The 20,942-nt window shown below is 31.7% G+C and overlaps 4 protein-coding genes across 8 annotated transcripts; 1 reads left to right on the top strand and 3 right to left on the bottom strand.

Annotated features, from left to right (window-relative positions):
* The first annotated feature begins 4,013 nt into the window (after positions 1-4,013).
* LOC107007752 (cell division protein FtsY homolog, chloroplastic) lies at positions 4,014-9,783 on the top strand. Of its 4 annotated transcripts, none has more exons than XM_015206513.1 (12): positions 4,014-4,416; positions 5,187-5,291; positions 5,521-5,594; positions 5,690-5,748; positions 6,047-6,084; positions 6,904-7,024; positions 7,112-7,180; positions 7,264-7,346; positions 8,039-8,107; positions 8,197-8,259; positions 8,385-8,499; positions 9,416-9,783. In XM_015206513.1, exons 1-11 carry the CDS (start codon positions 4,105-4,107, stop codon positions 8,496-8,498), a joined length of 1,107 nt encoding a protein of 368 aa, XP_015061999.1. In that variant the 5' UTR covers positions 4,014-4,104; the 3' UTR covers position 8,499; positions 9,416-9,783. The 4 variants fall into 4 exon arrangements, with proteins under 4 accessions (XP_015061999.1, XP_015062001.1, XP_015061997.1 ...); XM_015206515.2 differs by having other exon boundaries at positions 8,385-8,533; XM_015206511.1 differs by having other exon boundaries at positions 8,036-8,107.
* On the bottom strand, positions 9,716-10,939 carry LOC107007753 (acyl-coenzyme A thioesterase 13-like). The gene is made up of 3 exons (XM_015206516.2): positions 10,545-10,939; positions 10,263-10,409; positions 9,716-10,118 (listed from the first exon to the last, which is right to left on the bottom strand). The coding sequence occupies exons 1-3, from the start codon at positions 10,782-10,784 to the stop codon at positions 9,975-9,977; spliced, it is 531 nt and encodes a 176-aa protein (XP_015062002.1). The 5' UTR covers positions 10,785-10,939; the 3' UTR covers positions 9,716-9,974.
* A 579-nt stretch (positions 10,940-11,518) lies between these two features.
* Positions 11,519-13,075, bottom strand: LOC107013872. The gene is made up of 3 exons (XM_015213756.2): positions 12,665-13,075; positions 12,074-12,220; positions 11,519-11,921 (listed from the first exon to the last, which is right to left on the bottom strand). The coding sequence occupies exons 1-3, from the start codon at positions 12,950-12,952 to the stop codon at positions 11,778-11,780; spliced, it is 579 nt and encodes a 192-aa protein (XP_015069242.1). The 5' UTR covers positions 12,953-13,075; the 3' UTR covers positions 11,519-11,777.
* A 523-nt stretch (positions 13,076-13,598) lies between these two features.
* On the bottom strand, positions 13,599-16,635 carry LOC107010498. Of its 2 annotated transcripts, none has more exons than XM_015209787.2 (4): positions 16,292-16,635; positions 15,266-15,412; positions 14,372-14,558; positions 13,599-13,919 (listed from the first exon to the last, which is right to left on the bottom strand). In XM_015209787.2, the coding sequence occupies exons 1-3, from the start codon at positions 16,538-16,540 to the stop codon at positions 14,415-14,417; spliced, it is 540 nt and encodes a 179-aa protein (XP_015065273.1). In that variant the 5' UTR covers positions 16,541-16,635; the 3' UTR covers positions 13,599-13,919; positions 14,372-14,414. The 2 variants fall into 2 exon arrangements, with proteins under 2 accessions (XP_015065273.1, XP_015065280.1); XM_015209794.2 differs by having other exon boundaries at positions 14,368-14,558; positions 16,292-16,609.
* Positions 16,636-20,942: the final 4,307 nt, after the last annotated feature.

Here is a 20,942-nt window from a genome sequence, read left to right as displayed (position 1 = left end):
AGAAAACACAATTTCTTTTACCTATCACACCCTCAATTAATTACTTTTTAAAATGTAGAATTTCTTGAAAATCTCAAATTTCTAATTCATACACTTCATAACTAATATATTAATATGAGTAAAATAATAAACTCATTATGTCAATCATTGTTTTCTTAATATGTGTGTCAATTCAAAAGTGGACAAGTAATTAGCGATAAAAGAAACATTTTCTAAGAGATTAATTGCACAATTTACAAAGTTTCATGGGAAAAGGGTCAAAAGTACCCCTCAACTTTGTTTTATAGTTTGACTTTACCTTCGCCGTTAAAATAAAGTTAAATTTACCCCTTCCCTTACTAATTTAATCAAAATTACCCCTTATTTGACACAATCCCCAAAATTATCCCTTTTCTTAAAAAATAAAACCTATTTTTAACACAATATCCCAACCTACCTAGCCATCCAAAGGATAACCCATTCCCCTTTCACCCATTTTCTCAATCTAAAACGATAAAAGCTTAGTGTGAATATCATACTTGGTGAATAGTGCAAACCATGTTCAAAAAAATGAGCGCTTCAAAAAATTGAGAAAAGAAATTGGGGATTGTTGATGTTATAAATTTATAAAAATGGGATGAGTTTTGAAGATTTTGAATTATGAATTGTGATTGATGTTTTTAAATACTAAGATCCCAATTTTTTTGAGTATGTTTATGGTGCTTTCAGCTTTGGTTTGGTCTTACTTATGCATTTATTTCAAACAATTCACTATAAATCAGATAAGGTAGAGTAGTGGTGGTGGGAAAAAATAAAATTGATTTGGGTAAAAGAAATAGGTTATATTATTAAATGGTTGGTTTAGTTTAAAATTGGATAATTTTAATTGATTTGGTCTTTTTCATTCAAGGAGGGGTATATTTGTTAAGTTTATTGACGATATGGGTAAAAATAACTTACTTTTAACGGAAGAGATAAAATCAACCCATAAAATAAAATAGAGGAACAATTTTGACCATTTTCCCAAGTTTCATTTATGATTTCATAAAGGACAATATTTCATCTGTACCTAATTACTTTTCACTTTTCTTTTTTTAGTTTTTTTGAATTATTTGTCCATTTTAACAAATTAAATATCCTTAATTAATTATTTTAAAAAAAGTAGAACTTTCTGAAAATCTTTAATTTTGAATTCATCTACTTCATAATTAATAGAATAAAAAGATAAATTCGTCATATTAATAATTATTTTTTTAATATATATCTCAATTTAAAAGTGAGCTAGTAATTAGGAACACAAAAAATAGTAGAAAGTATAATTTTAATTATGTCCCTGAATATTTTTTTTTTTCATGGAGTCCTCAATAATAAAGTTTGAGAAATTTCTCTAAAACTGCTTACCATAATTAGGTAGAGTAGGTGGAAAATTCATAATTAGGTACGTCAGCTTTTTCTCCACGGTTACATTTGTCATCATCATTAGAATTAATTTAATAGTATGTTGTCATTGTAAATATTTTTAAATTGTTAAATCATTCAAATAATACATATAAATAACTAAGTCGTGTGGTCTGATCCTAATTACCCACATATATTTTATATATAAATATACTTTCAATTAATTAGACAGAGTTATCTTGTTTAATTTAAAAAAAGACTTGCAGGGTTGTTTGGAAAAAACATCAAAATTGATCAAAGGACTCCTAAATGGTTTACAATTTATGCAAAATACTAGTCAATTTGATCATGTCATATTGCTTTCGAAATCATAATACATCATATTATTACGTTCTCATATATTATATTCATTTTGTTTTATACTATTTTTATTCCAATCTAATTTATGTTATTTTATTCGTTATTTATTTTACACGACTTCATTAAAAAGGAGTGTTTTTTAGTTAAAATGAAAGATTAATATATTATATTTAAGATATTATGCAACATTACAATAGCACATATCACATTACTACTAACACTAAATTGTTCTGCCACAATAGGAGGAGGATTTTAGTGAATTATATAGGAGTTTTTGTTTTTTTTTCCTAGTAAAAATAGTTCATTCCTTATGTGCATTATTCATTTTTCAAAAGAGAAGTATTCGGAATATTTTTGAAGTTGACGTGAATTATTAGTTTTATCTTTAAACTATTGATAATTTTAAGAACACTTATTACTTGATTAACAGAACTTAAATACACTCACGGTCTTTCAACATGAGTAAAATATACCCCAAATTTTTTGTCAAGTTTAAAAATATTCTTAACATTTTTCTCGACTTTTTATTAAAAGTCTCATGCTCCTATTGGAGTTTGAGAACATTTGCTATGTCATATGACATATCGATAGTACACCAGAAGCGTATAATAGGAAATTTTCCATAGAATTTAGGCTGTTATAATCCGTCAGCATCTAACCTTGTTTAGCTAGCAAGTCAGTCAACCTGTTTTGTTCCTTAAAATCATGCTTGATAGGAGGGATTCCCAGTTGGAGGAGTAACTCCCTGCCTTAAAAGGCTAATAATAGAAAAGAGTTCGGAGTCAAAAAGACAAAAAAAAATTATCAAAAATTCTAAAAGGGAAGATTAATTTTATTTTTTTAGTTAAAAGTGTAAAATCGCTCCGACATAGAGACAAAAAATTGTTGAATGGTCAAATTTCTATTACTAATTTTTCAGAATGCACTATTCTGAAATCTAGCAAATGAGCAAGTTTTTAATAAGCTATAATCAAGGTTTGAAACGATTCATGTGTATTGAACTTTGATTTGTAGTAGATTTTGAAGTTTGAAATTTAAAAACTTGAATTTTTTAATTGTAATTTTGAAAACTTTAAATTTTATTTGGACATACATTTCTACTTGGAAAAAAATTTGAAATTTTATAACTGAAACTATAATTTTTTTTTGGATTAAATTTTAAAATTTGATCCAAAATTTATTATCAATCGCGCACTTAATTTAAAATTTTGATATAAAAAACTTACAACTAAATAAGAAAACCCCAGTAGCATGGAACAAGAAAGAGAATATATGTAATGAGTTGTAAAATTAAAATATTCTAATTTGTTGAAGTAGGATACTGATAATGTCTTATCTCTTCGAATTATCTTCTGTAGATAAGTTATTGGACTGTAATGTGGGAATTATAATATGAGACTAAATAGTATAATGTGGAAATACGTATGCATTCTCAATTTTTTTAATCTTTAATACTTTGAATTAAGAGATTTGAAGAAGAGCACCACAGTTATCAAAATTATTATAAATATGATATGATTATATTATAAAGAAAAATTAAGTAACATACTCTACTTCCATTTTTATTATTATTATCTATACTTTTAAAATATTATGAATATTATCACTAATTAAGAGTTTCTACTATATATTGAGAAAGATACAGAATTAGATATATGTACTTTTGCTACCACATACACTAAAATAGAGAGAGAAGTTAGAGGATTTGTTATACATCTCAATTTCACGTGAATCACACTATATACATGTATCTACATAAGAGAGTGACAAGTGAGATAAGAGAGAAGAGAGGAAGGACAAGCTAATTTGTTATGTATCTAATATACATGCGAATTCACTTTATTAAAATGTATCTAAATTACATTGCACCTAATTTTTACCCTATGAATTGGTGTTTGACAGTGAGAGAGAAAATTTTGAACACACTGATTTATTCAGATGGACTCCATGAGTTCTATAAAGAAGTTACACAATGGCTAGGCCTGAGGCAAAACTACTAAAAAAAATGAAACTGTATCAATAAGAGCAATCACAACTTATTCATAGCTGAGATACGTATATCAAAATATATTTGAACGTATCAATAAAATTTATAATATTACAAGCTAGAGTGTATATAAGTAATTAACTACTAGACTAGTTGATTTATATAAATTTCCTAATTATTATCTAAATAATTCTATACTTTATTTTTATAAAATTATAAACCTTCTAATATCAAAAAATAAACATGCTTATTTCGAAAATATTAGGTGTAAAAATTCTTTTTGAGAACTAGAAGAGAGAAAAAAAAAAGTTAAATAGCAATAAAACGACGTCGTATGAAGCTGCATTATCTTCTCCATTGCTGCTTCTGAGCTGAACGAAATGGCTTCAACGTTATCTTCTCGTCTCCCACATCTTCCTTCCAAACCGGTATTCCCACATTCTAACTCCGGTTCAACTCTCCTCCACTTCACATCCAAAACCCGGTTCGATCAGTCCCGGTTTAGATGCTCGGCGGGTCAAACGGGGTTCTTCACGAAGCTTGGTCGTTTGCTGAAAGAGAAAGCCAAGAGTGATGTGGAGAAACTGTTCTCAGGATTCTCAAAAACTCGGGACAATTTAGCTGTTATTGATGAACTCCTCCTTTACTGGAACCTTTCTGATACTGATCGGGTTCTTGATGAACTTGAAGAGGTTTAGTTCCAAATACCCTTTCGATTCTTGCTAAACTGAAATTGAAAATTACGGTCTGAGATGTTGTTTTAGTTTATATAGTATTATGCTACTTATAGGAGAAGAAAATGTCGAAGTAATGATTGAAAAGTTACATGCTAGGGGTACTTAAAATTTTGAATAATTTCATAATGTTGTGTTTCTGGAAGTTGCATAAAATGAGTAAGTGCAAATGATATTTCATTAATTGAGATGAGAAGACTACTCTTTTTGAGTTTCCGTTGCTATTTTTGCTAATCTGAGCAATTTTTCGTGTGGTTCCTTAGGTATTTTATGATTTTTCGATGTACATTCCTGATGATCTTCACCTTTGCCCACTATTTGCTGCAAAATTATGTCACAGTCTTAATTATTTGAAACAGGGTTTAAATAATAATTTGGACCGTGCATGGCGTAGTGCTTCCCTTTGTCGTGCTATAATTGCTGTAGAAAGTGGAATTAATATATTATAAAGTTACACGTTATTTGATGAACTAGAGTTGAATGGGAAGTTTTACATCTTTACATATGAACTTCCTGGGAAAGGGAAAGTTTCTTCTTCGATATAGAAACTGTCTCAAATGAATGTTCCTGATCCTTATGCCGAGATTAGTATCACTATATGGTGTCTTGCATTACGTAGTATATTTATGTCCAAATGCTGATCGTGCAGTTATTTTAGCTAATTGAATTATTATTTTCCGGCACATGCAAGTGTTGAGGATTGAGACAATCTTCAACTGTGGTTTCAGGTTCTGTTGGTCGCTGATTTTGGGCCGAAGATTACCATAAAGATTGTGGAGAGCTTGCGGGAGGATATATATGCAGGGAAAATCAAATCAGGAAGTGAGATAAAAGTAAGCATGCTGAGATATTCAATTTTTTTCAGTAACACACTGGTCTATGCAATATGCTGTTTTAGAAATAAAACTATTTCATTCAATTTGTTCACGGGGAAAACTAATGACGGCTCATGCTCTACACATAGTAGTTTTACACGTTTATTTTACTGCTTGTTTGTTAATTTTCTGTTTTTCTTGCGTATGGATGTGTTGATTTTGTGAAATGCAATGATATGATATGAAGAGTGTTCTAAAGAAGAGTATCTTGGATCTATTGACTAGTAAAGCACCTAAAACAGAACTCAGTCTGGGCTTCAGGTTTCAACTGCTTTACTAATTTAAATTTTACATTTATCTTAAACTTGTCTTTTAGTGGAGTGAACTAAAATTTGGTGCTTGCTTTTATGTACTAGGAAACCAGCAGTAATCATGATTGTGGGTGTCAATGGAGGTGGGAAGACAACATCTCTTGGTAAGGGAACTAATTTTTGTTTCATGGTAAACCTTCATATTGTTGGTCGGTAAATGAGTCAATGTGCAAGAAAGAAAAGCTGTTATATGTTTGTGGCAACAGTGAAATTTCTCTAAAATCCATTTTTACTGCAAATTTGAGTAGTACTTTTGCCTTTTTTTCTTAATCCTCTCGAGAACATTTGATTTGTAATAATGAGTAGTAAGAGGAGCAAAAAATTCTGGGACGTTCATCACATATTCAACAATTTAAAAAGTGGTAGTAACTCGTGACCGTAACTCTTTTTCTACTAATGCAGGAAAGTTGGCAAATAGGTTGAAGAGAGAAGGGGCAAAGGTGAGGCTAAATGTTATCTTGTAGCTTGCAGCTATGCTGCAGAACTATTAGTGCAAGCCACTTTTCTGTATCACTAAAATTGATGATCACTGTGTATTAACAAATATTTCCAGTCAAATTTCTCCAGTGAGCATTAGGTTATGTTTGAAATGATAATTACCAATATTCGTTTTGATTAAAGTATGGCATTGCATTTTAAAGAAATTTTTGGGGCAAGGTTAGACTGTTAGATATGCTGAAGCTTAAACTCTAGGACTCCAGGCACTGACTCCTCATCTGCTAATATGGAAACATGCTATCGAAATTGGTGGTGTTGAAAGCTTTTATGTTCTTGAGTTGGTTTGAGGAACTGACACAATCATTAGGTTGAATAGTTCTGTCAAGAAATATCTTGATTAAACTGAAACGAAGGAAGATATTCCTATGGCTGCCTTCCAACCTTGTGCAAATCTTCACACTCATAACAGTAAATATATCTTGGGATATGCTTTCCATTATTAAACCTTAACAACTTGAAACATTTCATGATCCTTCCCTTCGCTTTGAGGACAAGTGCTGATAGTTTTCCTTACGGTCACCAGTAAGTTTTATGTATTCTTGTTGTGTGAATCTCTCATTCTTTTACAATCCTTTGATATTTAATCACAAAGGAAATTGGTTCTCAGGATAAAGTATTTGTTGCATTATGAAAAACTCACTCAAACATTCTCTGCCACTTAATTAGAATTAGATGCTATTAGCAGCTGGTGATACATTCTTCTTTACTCATGACAGGATAACTCCTGCTTCTCACACTTCCATTCTGTGGTCTTTTTGCAGATACTATTAGCAGCTGGTGATACATTTAGAGCAGCTGCTAGTGATCAGTTAGAAATCTGGGCTGAAAGGACTGGTTGTGAGATTGTTGTTGCTGAAAAAGAGAAAGCTAAGGCATCGTCAGGTAGCGCTAGACATTAACCCAAATAAAAATGTCAGTGGAAACTTTACTTCTTTCTGACCACGTGATCTTGAAGTTCTTCCTGAGTAGTTATTTCACAGGCTGTTAAAAGAGGAAAGGAAGAGGGTTTCGATATTGTTTTATGCGACACATCTGGCCGTAAGTTTTGTGAATATGTAAGCAACTTTCTTATTCACACTTATAGAGTATCTCTGAGTAACCAAAATTGATAATTTTACCAGGTTTGCACACCAACTATAGCTTGATGGAGGAATTGGTGGCATGCAAAAAAGTTGTCAGTAAAATTGTTAATGGTGCACCTAATGTATGTTAAACTTGATCTCTTCAGCTTTTTTCTTTATTTTACTGTTAAACATCCATAACGGCTTGTCCCATCTTTTGGAGAACTTGTGATGTTTAAGCATACAATGGAGTCCCTATAATGTACACAAAAGTACTTCTTAACATAACCTATAGTATGTAATGAAGTACCAATGTGAGTTTTGGTGCAAGATCTATTCCCACATTATGAAGTACCAATGTTATGGATTCAAAACATACAAGACCCTTTTCAAGGAAAAATAAAATAGCAGGATTTTAGATAAATTTGATTCTTCATGGGATTTCAGAGCATCTGAAGAGAGCATGGAATAATACTATACAGCTATTTGGTGATGCATTTGGAAAGATAGGAATACGAGGTGTTTTAAACGACAAAAGAACTCAATAATGAAGATCAAGTTAGATTGTATTTTTTGATATCTTTTCAAGTGTAAACATGAATGGGTACAATAGTGAAACCCTATTAAAGTTATTGGAATCTTTTGTATGCATAACCATGGTTATTTTATCCTTTTACCTTTCTTAGTTATTGGCTCCTCTTTGTCATCTAAAATCCAATTTCCCCCCCATTCTATTTACCGTGCTTAAATTCTTTCTAGACTGACCTAAACTTCTCTTGTTGCTGAATGGAAAACCCTTGTCATAATGTAAGAGTAACATATTGAACTTTAGCAGGAAATCTTGCTAGTACTGGATGGAACTACTGGTTTAAATATGCTTCCTCAAGCAAGAGAGTTTAACGAGGTAATGACCCTTGTCAGCTTGTTATTCTGAACCTCTATATGTTGCTTTAATTAGTTCAAGGTTCTTCATGAAATTGCCTTCTTCTCTAGGTTGTTGGAATCACTGGGTTAATATTGACTAAACTTGATGGTTCTGCTCGAGGTGGCTGTGTGGTATACTTTGAATTCTCCAAATTTAGCTCATTTTTCTTTTATGATTTTGTTGTGGTTAAATTTGTCTCTCTTAAAAACTGATAAATTGCAACTACTTAAATGATCTCAAACTTCTGGCATTGCAGGTCAGTGTGGTTGATGAGCTTGGTATTCCTGTAAAATTTGTAGGTGTTGGGGAAGGTGTAGATGACCTCCAACCGTTCAATGCTGAGGAATTTGTTGATGCTATCTTCCCATGAGGCATGATTCAGTGACAGTTTCTCCTATATTCTAAGTTTGTCACCATATTAAATATTATGGCATATGACTGTGTGGTCTTCCAATCCATATTTAGTTTGAGTTTTTATGGTGATAGAAAATGTCAAATCCCAAACTAGTCTATATATTCTTGGCATCTCAAACTGATACTTAGATGAGGAACTAGTACGGCTACAAGACAAATGAGAACACTTTGCTAACGGAATGCTGTTTATCATTCCAACAGTATGAATATGACCAATAACAGTCTATAAGATTCTGGAAACATTCATTTATTATTTGTGCAGTTCTAATTAGTATATCAACTATGGGAGCCTAAAATCCTAGTGTGGTATATTTCCTTATGTCAGAGATAATCTCACTTAGTGTAGATCAATGTGAATACTTTAGAATCAAGAGTATCCAGAGTGAGGAGTAGCTGTCAATGAAACCGGAATGAAGACCATTAGAATTTAGGTTCAAATCCAGTTTAAAGCAAAAACTTATTTGGTGATTTCTTTCCATTTGCTTGAATTTGATGGGTAGAGTTACTGGGGAATTTGGTGTACTGTTGTATAGGAGGTAGATTAGAACACATGTATTTGTAATGGTGTATTAAGCGAGTTCTTGATTTTGGTAGTATTAACAATCATTGTATTCTTTATTCATCACATAACAAATCAATGCATCATTCTATTATTTACTGTATAACAATCCATGTAGTATAATTCCTATACTAATAGTTCGTGCAGTGGGAACATGATATATATGATTTACTGTAAATTACCAAACTAAAGCAATCAAATATTCTGACACTAGCTTGATGCTAAAGAATGCCTTACTCTTGGTTCTGGTAGTATCATTTTCTCATCGTACAATAAGCAATAGCTTTAATACCATTATTATTTTTTCGTCTCAGGTGAACTCTCTGGTGTTAACAAGACCCAAAAATTTCGGCGAGAGAGGAGTAATGAGACATTAGAAATTTTTGTCTTTAACAGAAAGAGTGCCTTATGCTCCTTTTTTTTATCTAGATCTGCTCTATTTCATTGAGGATGTGTCATCAGAAGAGACACTTAGTTGTCCAGTACGACTGATGCCATTAGTTGCATCGCCTTTTTTTAAAATCAAAAGATCAGTGTCATCTCCTTGTCATTGTTGCAGTATTAAGTAGTAATACAGCATTGTAGTTGAAGTGGAGTTTCATAGGACACACAGCTAATACAAGATTGATGTACATGATTTTTCACTTCGTTCTCTTTCAATATATCATGGTTCAATTGTGTATTTCATCAAGCAACACTTTAGTTTCAAAGACGAAACAGAAGACAAATAAGGGAACTTCAGATAATACGAGATATTGATTTGGTGATGGCAGATATGAGACTCGAGATTATATCAATGATTTGCAATTGTACATGAGCTGGATCTGCTGAACAGGTTTAGCAAATGTATCTACGTGATGTGTTGAGTTGAGTTCATAAACTTGCGATGGGCATGTGATAGAATGTTGCATTCGAGGTGTAGACCAATTTCTTCGAGTCCTTGAGCCGAAAATCAGTTGCAACTACAGTTGTGCTCCTTCCACTCTTAATAATAGACCCATCTACGATCACCTCTGCCTAGAGTGGACACAAATACAAAAGCAAATAAATAGGAAAGATACCTTTTATGATGTGCATTTGGTCTTTACCAAATTGTTACTATACAATTACTTGTAGTTCTATTGAGGTAAAGGGAGCTTATATGAAAGCTTTAATACTCACATTGCTTTTAGCAGTAGAAAGATATGACATTCTCAATTCTCCAAGAAAGAGTTTCTTATCCTTTCCTACAACAGTTCTAGCACAGGCAATTGACACCGTCTCTGCGACAGCTCCAACTGCTCCTCCATGCATGCTACCATAAATATTCTACAATAAAGAGGTTGCACACTTGTCATATTAGAGTGAGGGCAAGCCCATCCAACTAGAAGAAAAGAAACAGAGTTGTATGTGTTCGTGCTGAAAAATTGAACAGAAGTGAAAATCAGATCCCAAATACTTTACCGAGATTGCAGATTTGACAGATAAAGTGCAGGAGACTTTGCCAGGATGGATGCTGTGGACCTTGAGGCAGCCGCGAGTGAGTTCAGAGAAAGATTCATATCCGGCCGGAAACTTGTCCCCCTGGAGTTGCACGCGGCTGAGGAGACGATCCGCCAAGAAAGCGGCTTCCTCAGATAAATCTTCGGAGATGATTGTGTCTTTGGTGAATGAACTCTTGGATTTTGAACTCTCTTCCCCCATCTACCAAAGATTCAACTCTATATACCTAAGCAATTTGCTATCCAATCAACAAATTTAATTTTGAATATGTATCTGGACTGATATACTGTTCTCCAATTGACCCCTAATTCGCCATAACCAATCAACATGGTGTTAATATAATATAAAATCCAGGAACGGGACCACATTGGTTTCCAGCATAAACATTTTTTTTATTACTTAATTTTGTCAAAACATATGGGTATTCCATCACCAAGTCATTAAATATTCCACTTGGCTAGGAATAGAAATCCAAAAAAGCAAGTCTGTAATATACAAAACTAAAGCGATCAAATATTATAACACTCTAATCATTAGAACTGGGCTACTTGACAGTAATTCACCAGCCACTAGCTCGATGAAGAATCTCTCCAGAATCTGTATCATTTTCTCATTGTACGGTTAGTTAGTCCTCAGGTGAACTACTATCTGGTGTAAACAAGACGAAATAAACATTTTGGATTGAGAGGAATAATGAGACATTAGTTATTGTCTTTTACAAAAAGAGTTCCTAATGCTCCTTTATTGTCTAGATCTCATCTATTTCATTGAGGCTGTGTTCATCAGAAGTTACATTTAAGCCGTCCAGGATAACGGATGCCATTAATTGTAAATAAAAAAAAATAATCTGCTATCTCCTTGTCATTGTTGCAGACTTGCAGTATAAGTAGTGATACAGCAGTCCAGTTAAAGTGGAGTTTCATTGGACAAACCACTAATACAAGAGTGATGTACATGACTTTCACTTCATTTTATTTCAATAAATCATAATTCAATTGTGTATTTCATCAAGCAACGCTTGATTACATAGATGATACAGATGACAAATAAGGGAATCTCTGATAATGCTAGATGTAAATATGCTTTGGTGATTACAGATAAGAGTACTCTAAGTCTCAAATTCATCCAGTGATGTTATATGAGCTGCTGAACGAGTTTAGCAAATGTATCTACTTAATGTGTTCTGAGTTTAAGTCATAAACTTGCGACAGGCATGTGATAGAATGTTGCGTTCGAGGTGTAGACCAATTTCCTTGAGTCCTTGAGCCGAAAATCAACTGCAACTACAGTTATGTTCCTTCCACTCCGAATGATAGACCCGTCTATGACCACCTCTGCCTAGAGATGACACAAATATAAAGGTAAATAAATATAGGGAAAGAGAAAAGAATGAAGTCTCCTTTTTTGATATGCAATAGCTCCTAACAAGTTGTTAGATCCAGTGACATTGAGGAGGTAAAATGATCTTAAATGAAAGCTTTAATACTCACATTGCATGTAGCAGCAGAATGATATGACATTCTCAATTCTCCAAGAAAGAGTTCCTTATCCTTTCCTACAACAGTTCTGGCACAGGCAATTGACACCCTCTCTGCGACAGCTCCAATTGCTCCTCCATGCAACGTACTATAAGTATTCTACAATCCAGTACAATAAAGAGGTTGCACACTCATCACATGGCAAATACAACTTTGAAAGGCAACCAGAAGAAAAAAACAAAAGCACAAATCAAACAAAGCCGTTGTGTTTTTTTGCAAAAAGAAGATTGAAATTACTCTTTGCTGGGCATGTACAATATAACACGAGTATTCAATATTGCGGTGAACCGAGAATAAGCAGAGGTTATGCCCTAAATCCAAAAATCAGCTCAATCAAAAGCATGTAAGGGACTCTTAACCATTTCTGCACAGATGATTGTTCACAAATCGAACCTGTGATTTACATACATGTCATCAAAAGATGGAGCAACTCAACCCTTCAATTAATTAGGCAAAATTCTTTACTCGACAAAATTGGTAAGCCCTAAAATTTTCAAAAAGGGGGTTTGGTAGAAGTTAATTAACCGAAAAATCATATATTACCAAGATTGCAGGTTTGGCAGATAGAATGCAGGAGATTTTTCCAGGGTGTATAGTGTGGATCTTGAGGCAGGTGCGAATGAGTTGAGAGAAGAAATCCTTAACATCGTTATATTGCGGTGGAATTTTGTAACCGTCCTGTAGCACGCGCATGAAGAGGATATCAACCAGAGCAACGTTCTCCTCAGATATTTCTTTCGAGATGATTGTGTCTTTTGTGTATGAACTCTTCCGCTTTGAATTATCTTCCACCATTGTCTTCTTGTATTCTCCAGCAATGGAACAGTACATAGTCAGTTATTACTCTATTTCTGATTTAATCCCTATTTCATTTACATTTTGCAAATGCTCCCCAGAATTAGTTATGACAGCTCAGCTCACATGTGACTTATTTGTGGTCATTATCAATTTGACTTATCAGGTTTGTAGCATATAAATCATTATAATCAAGTTATTACCTGATTAATCGACAAGATTGTGTTGATCATTTCTTGCATAGGTTTGTTAGGTTTTATTCATCCTTTTTTCCTAAACATAGAAATGCTTTTTTTTAAAATAAAAAAAAAAGTTAGGAAGTATTATCTTTGTGAAGTAGTACTACTAATAACACTCACCTCTCGAAAGCATATGATGATGGTGTTCAGAAGTAATATCTTGCCTTTCTTAAACATCAGCATCAATGTTGGGTTATAAATATTGATAGAAGAAAGTCGTGTTCGTCTCATAAAATTCAACATCTCAATTCTAATAAATATTTTCATAATATATATTTCAAATTTATGCAAACGGTAAATTGTACAAAAAAGAAAAAAGGTTACTTTACTTCTTTTATTGAGTTATTGGTCAAACCGAACCAAAATCAATAATCCAGTATCATAGGATACCTAACAGTTAAAGATCCAAAAAAACAAGAGCCCCAAGTCCCCGAAGTATTAACTCGATAAACCTATTTTCAGTTTGTTTTATTGGTGAGACCCGAAATTTGCACAGCCCTAGCTCAAGTACATGATGTTTACACATCTTAGATTAATGGTTTGCTTTCCATTTACATTTCTTAACATTACTGAGTTTGTAACTGGACAATGATGCCAACATATTATCACTATTTGGCAGAAACGAAGACAGTTTATTTACAAAAACGTTTCTAAGCTCCTCTGATAGAGAACACACCCTCCAGTGACAGCTGAACTTTTTCCGATTCTAATGAAGTTCAGAAATTTTGTAAGCCTTCCAACATTGAGACTTACCTGGTATAAACCTGTTTGTCAACAGAAGAGATTTTGATGTAGTTAGTTTTTATTCAAAAGTACGTGCAAGTGCAAAATGTTAAACAGACATGACATTACTTTTGACAATCACAGAATATTGCACGATTTTAAGGTGTCGAAAGGGTAGTTGAACACCAGAATACAATTAGTACCATGTAAGCAATGGCAAAGGGAACATAAGTTTTGGTACTGAAACACATCAATACATCGTGAACCAAGCTGATTGAAGAATGTAGTTTGCTTTAAATTTGACAAAGCTCCACAAAAAGTACTTTAATATTTTATAGTTCCAAAGCTTGTCAACGACAAGAAATTGGACATGTTATCAGATTCCTGGAACGCAGTTACTATAACCAAAAGAACCCAAATATGAGGCAACATGCACAGAATGAAAAGGCCACAGAAGTTAACTGGATACATATTGAAGAACTTATATACCTACCAGCAGGATGTCTTTAGCTTAATGTGTTGCACCCAGGTCTTGTTCATAAACTTGCTACAGGCACGTGATAGAATGTTGCCCGAGAAATGTAACACAGTTTCTCAGAGTCCTTTAGTCTAAAATCCAGGGCAACTACAGTCAGGTTTCTTCCACTTCGAACAACGGATGCATTAACTATTACTTCGGCCTGTGAGTACCCCCAATCCAAAAGAGAAATAAATTACTGAAAAGGCAAGATGGGTGTTGTACCTCAACACATAAATATTGCAGACAAATAGCTAACTTATCATGTTGATATATTTTTATACCTCAGTAAACAAATACTCCATCCGCTTCATATTACATGGCCCTCATACTTGTAATAGTTGTTTCAATTTACTTGTCCAATTTATGAAATCAACAGAGTTATATTATATATTTCCCTTTCAACCCTTGATATTAAGTAACTAAATAAAGTAGTAGTAGTAGTCAAATTTAGAGATCCAAAGCATCATTAACAAGGATAGTTTAGTAAAATACATCTTTAATTAAAGCTTTCTTAAGGGGTGCGTCAGGTCAACAGGGGCCAAGTAATATGAAATGGAGAGAGTAGCATGGTTAAAACAAGACAATTCAACATGACGGCTGTGTTCCTACTTTGCAAGTCTAGGTTAGTTCTATGACTTTCTCATCTTATAATTCCATATGCGTTTGTCGCGTCTGCTGTTAAACAAATAAACATCTATGCAGTATTTATAAAACTGTAAGAAAATTCACACACGCTCAGCACTGTAGCAGGTGAAAAGAAAAAAGACCACCCAAATCTTGACATGCTCTTCCTTGATGCTTAAGCTGCAAGCAATACATTAACACGGAGAATGCTGAGAGAACAAAACAAATGCCTTAAAGACTCACATTTTCAGGAGCACTAGAGAGATAAGATATGCTTAATTCTCCTAGAAAGAGCTCTTTATCCTTTCCCACGATAGTTCGAGCACAGGCAGTTGCTACCCTTACTGCTACATCTCCACCTGCTCCTCCGTGCAGTGAACCATAGATATTCTGCAAGGAAATAAGTAAATCAATGTATTCCAATACTTTATTTCGCCGGTAACAGCTAAAAGAACGAAAAGGAAATAGTATACACTTGACGCAATTGAATAAAATGCAACTTGGAAGTTGATAGTATCCGCAAAAAGATTGCACCATTGCATGAGGTAGAAAGCACGCATATGGATGGTGAGGGAGGTCAGATAGAGATGTCAAGTATATATACCCCCTTACCCCAACCTTTACCTTTATTGTGTTTGCTGGCAATGCTAAGTACAGGAGACTCGTTGGATTCTGTCTCAGCACATTGAGTGGAATAAAATCAGTTGTTTCAATTCCAAGGTAAATGCGTAAAAGTCCATTGGATGGAATAGATTAAGTGGAAGTTTCACAATTGGGGATACCTCAAATCCATAGCAATATCAACGCCTAAATGCATATGCCATCTGACATCTAAAAATCCAAGTCTTGAGAATCTCAACTTGAACCACCTCCTTCAATCTCACTTATATACCCCTCAAAATGATATTTGTCCCCTAACCACTTCCAACCATCGACAAAAAAGTGAAACAGAACGAGCCCGGGATGCTTAGATATGTAGAATGAATAACAGTTTTGTTCAAGCTATTGAATAGAAACCTACTTGTCCATGTAACCAGTGACTTCTCTCTGGACAGACCTGAGAGAAGTAAGCCTAAATCCAAAACTAGTTGGGATCAGTGCCTCAATAATCAATCTGTTCCATTTTGGGTCAATTACATTTTCAATTCTAAAGAATTAACTTTCATTTTCAGACAAAATTAGGGATTTTCCAAAATGGGAATCAAACAAAATTCAAGAAAGACTGAATCTTTTCAACCGAATAAAGTATTCAAAACAAGAATTGTTTACCATGATAGGAGGTTTGACAGAGACAATACATGAAATCTTGCCACGGTGGATATGTTGAACCTTGAGGAAGCTGCGGCTGAGTTCAGAGAAAGAATCCTTAGTGTCATACTGAGGAGGAAAGTTAAGGTTGAAGACCCCCATGCCTTTGAGGAATCTATTGAACTTAGAAATAGATTCTGCAGACAATTTTTCGGAGATGACAGTGTTTTTGTTCTCCATACGAGTTGGGGCTGAGCAATTTTCACCCATCTCATTTATCTAGGTAGAGTAATCTTAGTCGTCCTATAATATAGGATAAATATAGTGCTTCTTTGGTGGCGGAGGCATCTCGAGTCCACTGCACCAAATTTTACATCAATTTTTTTTTATTTATTTTATTTATAAATAATTTTTTTCTAAAACAATCATTATATATATATATATATATATGTACATTGCATTATTTGTTTAAAAATTTATATGTTTCCATTTTAAAATTTTGTGAAGATTAATTGTAATTTATATAATTTATAGTAATTGACATAAATTTAATTTTTTAAAAAATTATATATAAAAAAATTAATTTATAAAAAAAGTTAAATTTTATATCTAAAATTAATATTATAAAAATATTACATGAAAAAAAATTAAATATAGAAGAGATTTAATTAAAACATACATTTATATAATGTTAATTAGAAGTTTATATAATAAAATAATATTATAATATTCAAAAAAATTATTTGGTGTGATAGTGTTATACCAAATTTGGTGTAACACTATTCACACACCAAATTTGGTATAAAAATTGGTGTGAATTGGAGCTCAAAAAACTAAATTTTACACCAAGTATAGGATTTTGTATAAAATTTGGTGTTGGGTTGGAGATGGTCTTATAACCACGGATATTAATAGCCCAGAATAAGTTTTTCCTTGATTAATTATTTTAGAATAAGTTACTCATTCTGTCTCTTATTATTTGCATATTTTTTTTCCCTTTTTAGTTGTTCTTAATTACTTGTCCATTTTGATAAATATATCCTCAATTAATTACTTTGAAAAAGTTAAAAAATTTGAAAATTTTAAGTTTTTAATTCATCTACTTCATAATTAATATGAATAAAATGGTAAACTCACTATGTTAATTATTGTTTTTTTGAAAAGGTGTGTTAATTTAAAAATAGACTAGTAATTAAGAGGGAGTTTTTTGCAACAAAATTTGAACATATGAAAAATAAATCAACCACACAAATAAAATCTGAAAAAATATGAATATTTATTGATAAAGGTGCGGGTACAATTTTGTTCCTCCATTGATTCTACTCTCCTAAGATTTATCCATGATTCGAGGGTCGTTAATGACGTATTTCTCGAACTAGGATGATTTAGATTTGAACTCCATATAAATGTTACACCAATTTGCGAAATATTCGAGATGTCTTTTAAGGAAATTTAGTACCCTTTATATAGGCATGAACTAGAATTTAGGGTTGAATAGCCTCCAAGAAATCTAATTGAAACTGAACACACATTCAAGAGTCTCAATTCGAATTTAACGCGTCTTGTAGAGTGCCACAAAATTTCAATGTCTACAAATACCCCCCTCCCCAACTCTTCAAGGCTTGTCGGAGTATAGACTCGATTAAACTCAAAGATGATGCTTGAAATACTCATTCTTCCACCTTTGCAGCTTTAGATTTTCAGATATCATTAGAAGAGAAAAGATGAACTTCAGATTTTCAGATTTCATTTATTAGAGAAGAGATGAGCTTCAGATTTTCAGATTTCATTTATTAGAGAAGAGATGAAGGGCAAATTTGGTCTCACTGGAATGAAGAAACATAATTTTATTCATCAAGATTGCGAGTACAATTATGTTGATCCCTTAAGTATACTCTTATAAGATTTATCCATGATTCTGTTAAATTAGGTCTAGCTCAAAGGAAGGAGATTGTCCAAACATTATAAGAAGTCCACTCATCTCATTAACCACCAATATGAGACTTTTTGTTTTAACGACTTAGCTCACATTCAGTGCTTAGCATCTAGTGCGTGGAAAATTTTGAATAATTTCTTACCCACATAACGCCCAGTATGTAGCATCTAGTGCATGGATAATTTTTTTGGGACCCCAACATTGGGTGAGATGGGTCCTCTGCTTTGATAGCATGGTAAATTAGGTCTTAGGCCTAACTCACACCCCAAAAGTTAGTTTCGTTAGTGACATATTACTCGAACTAGAATGATTTAGATTTGACCTCTGTATGAATATTCGATCAATTTGCGGAAGATTCGAGATGTCTTTTAACAAAATTTAGTATCCTTTATATAAACATGAACTAGGGTTTAGGGTTGAGTATCATTCAAGAAATTTCATTGAAACAGATCAATTGATAAGAGGCGATCTCCTTGGGAGGGGGTTGTCACATGAACATACCTTCTAAAGTCTCAATTCGAATTGAACACGTCTTCTAGAGTCCCACAAAATTTCAATGTCTACTGGAGAATTTTATTATGTATCTCTAACTTATTTCACTATCTATGGTAGAAGTGATAGCATAAATAATATAAAATTATCTAATACCTCTAACCAAATACTTGATAAATAATCTTGCATCTTCGTTCATATTAGTATACTAGTAAACTTATTCGCGCTTCGCGCGATTATAAAAAATAATAAGTTATGAGTAATTTTATGAAGTATCATATAAATAAAGATGTGTTTGTAATATAATTGTTAGACCTTGATTTTTTATAGCAAAGAATAATATAAATTTAATGCATACTTAATCTTTCTAGTTTTTACTGACATCCACTCCATAGGTTGATCATAATTTAATAATTTGCATCTTATTTTGTTGAGTCAAACTAAAATATACAAATAATAAACATAAAGAATATAAAAACAGTAAAAAAAAAAAATCAATGTGATGATTCCTACATAATCTAACAATATCTCTCAAAAACAAAACAATAAAAAAATAAAGTGATGATTTTTATAAAATTTAACTATCTTTATTTATACGACTATAATATTTAATATCAATATGATTATTAATTACTTTAGAAATTAGAAAAATAAAAAGCTGTTAATGTAATGTAAATAAATATTATTAAAACTTATATTAAAGAAATGACTTTTTAGTTTCTTAACATTTTATTTAATATAATTAATAGAATTTATTGCTTACATATAAAAATATATTTCTTTAAATATTTCTCTTCCTTATATTCCGCTTATTACCTTTTATTTTTGTGTGTATATATATATATATATATATGTATATATATATATATGTGTATATATATATATATGTATATATATATATATATATATATATATATTTATTTATTTATTTATTTTCACAAAAAAAAAACTAAACTCCTGCCACTCAAAAAAGATGAAGTTTAAAAATTAAAAAGAATAAGTTATAAATAAATTTCTGAAAAATTACAAAAAAAATAAAAATCTTTAAAAATGATCGTGATAGAGATTTATCAGAATTTAAGAAGTGTTTTATTTTTTAATAAATGAAAGAAATTTAGGAGAATGAAAGAAAAGTTTTAGAAAAATTAACTAATAGTATTTTATTAATGATAAAAACTAAGATATTTTAATTTTTTCAACATTTTACAACAAATTAAATGAAATTAATTGAGAAAAATGGGCAGAACATATTTATGGTAATAAAAGGAGACACAAATAAAACACACACACACGCAGGCACGCACACATATATAAAATAATAAAAATAGAAGGTACAATGTTAAATTATGGCAATAAGGATCAAAGTTAAATACATTTCTTTTTAGAAAATTATAAAAATAGAAGGTAGAAAAAAAGAATTTAAATAAAAATAATAAATTGTAGTAATAATAAAGAAAAATGAAAATTAATAAATTGTAACAATGATGAGAAATTTAATTTTTTTTTCCAGATTTCATAGATTAGAGAAAATAAAAAATTAAAATATGTAACAAAATAAATGACTGCAAATTAAACTTAAATTTTAATTATATTACATGAAATCTTTTCTTTTTTTGTTTTTTAAAACCACAAATGTTCTATCCAGGTTTATTAATCAACAAAATTAAAAAATAGTATAACTATCAATTCCAAAAGGGATCGATTCTCAATAATCAAAAAGGAAAATAAACTATATCACTAGCTAAATTTAAAAAAAGAAAAGTAAATAAACAAATGCAGAAGAATGGCAAGAGCTTCAGATGTTTTCAAACTCCATATTCAGTCGTCTTCTTCGATCAGTCGCGCAGAAATCAATGGCTATCTCGACACCATCATATTCGGCCGACTTTCATCTTTTACAAACAATCTCATGTCCAACATGTGGCAATCTAATGGTATGGTTTATATAATATTCAAAAGTTAATGTTAAAAAACTTTTCAAATTCTCTAGTTAAGTGTAAAGAATAAATTTTCTTAAATTTTACAATTAAGAAAAATATTTTTAAGGTAAGAATTTGATAACTGAAGCTTTTATGTATGATTTAATGAGGGAGTGATTAAATACTATGCTTTAATATTTTGCAAAAATATTAAATAAAATTTTATGTTTTTTAAAATGAAAAAAAAAACTTTTAAAAAAATCTCCAATAAATAAATAAAAAATCCAGTCCATAGAGGCATGCTACATCAGCAATTCTTGATTCA

This window comes from Solanum pennellii, chromosome 1 (genome assembly GCF_001406875.1).
Source record: "Solanum pennellii chromosome 1, SPENNV200".
Taxonomy (NCBI): Eukaryota; Viridiplantae; Streptophyta; class Magnoliopsida; order Solanales; family Solanaceae; genus Solanum; species Solanum pennellii.
This window is presented reverse-complemented; position numbering and strand designations above follow the sequence as displayed.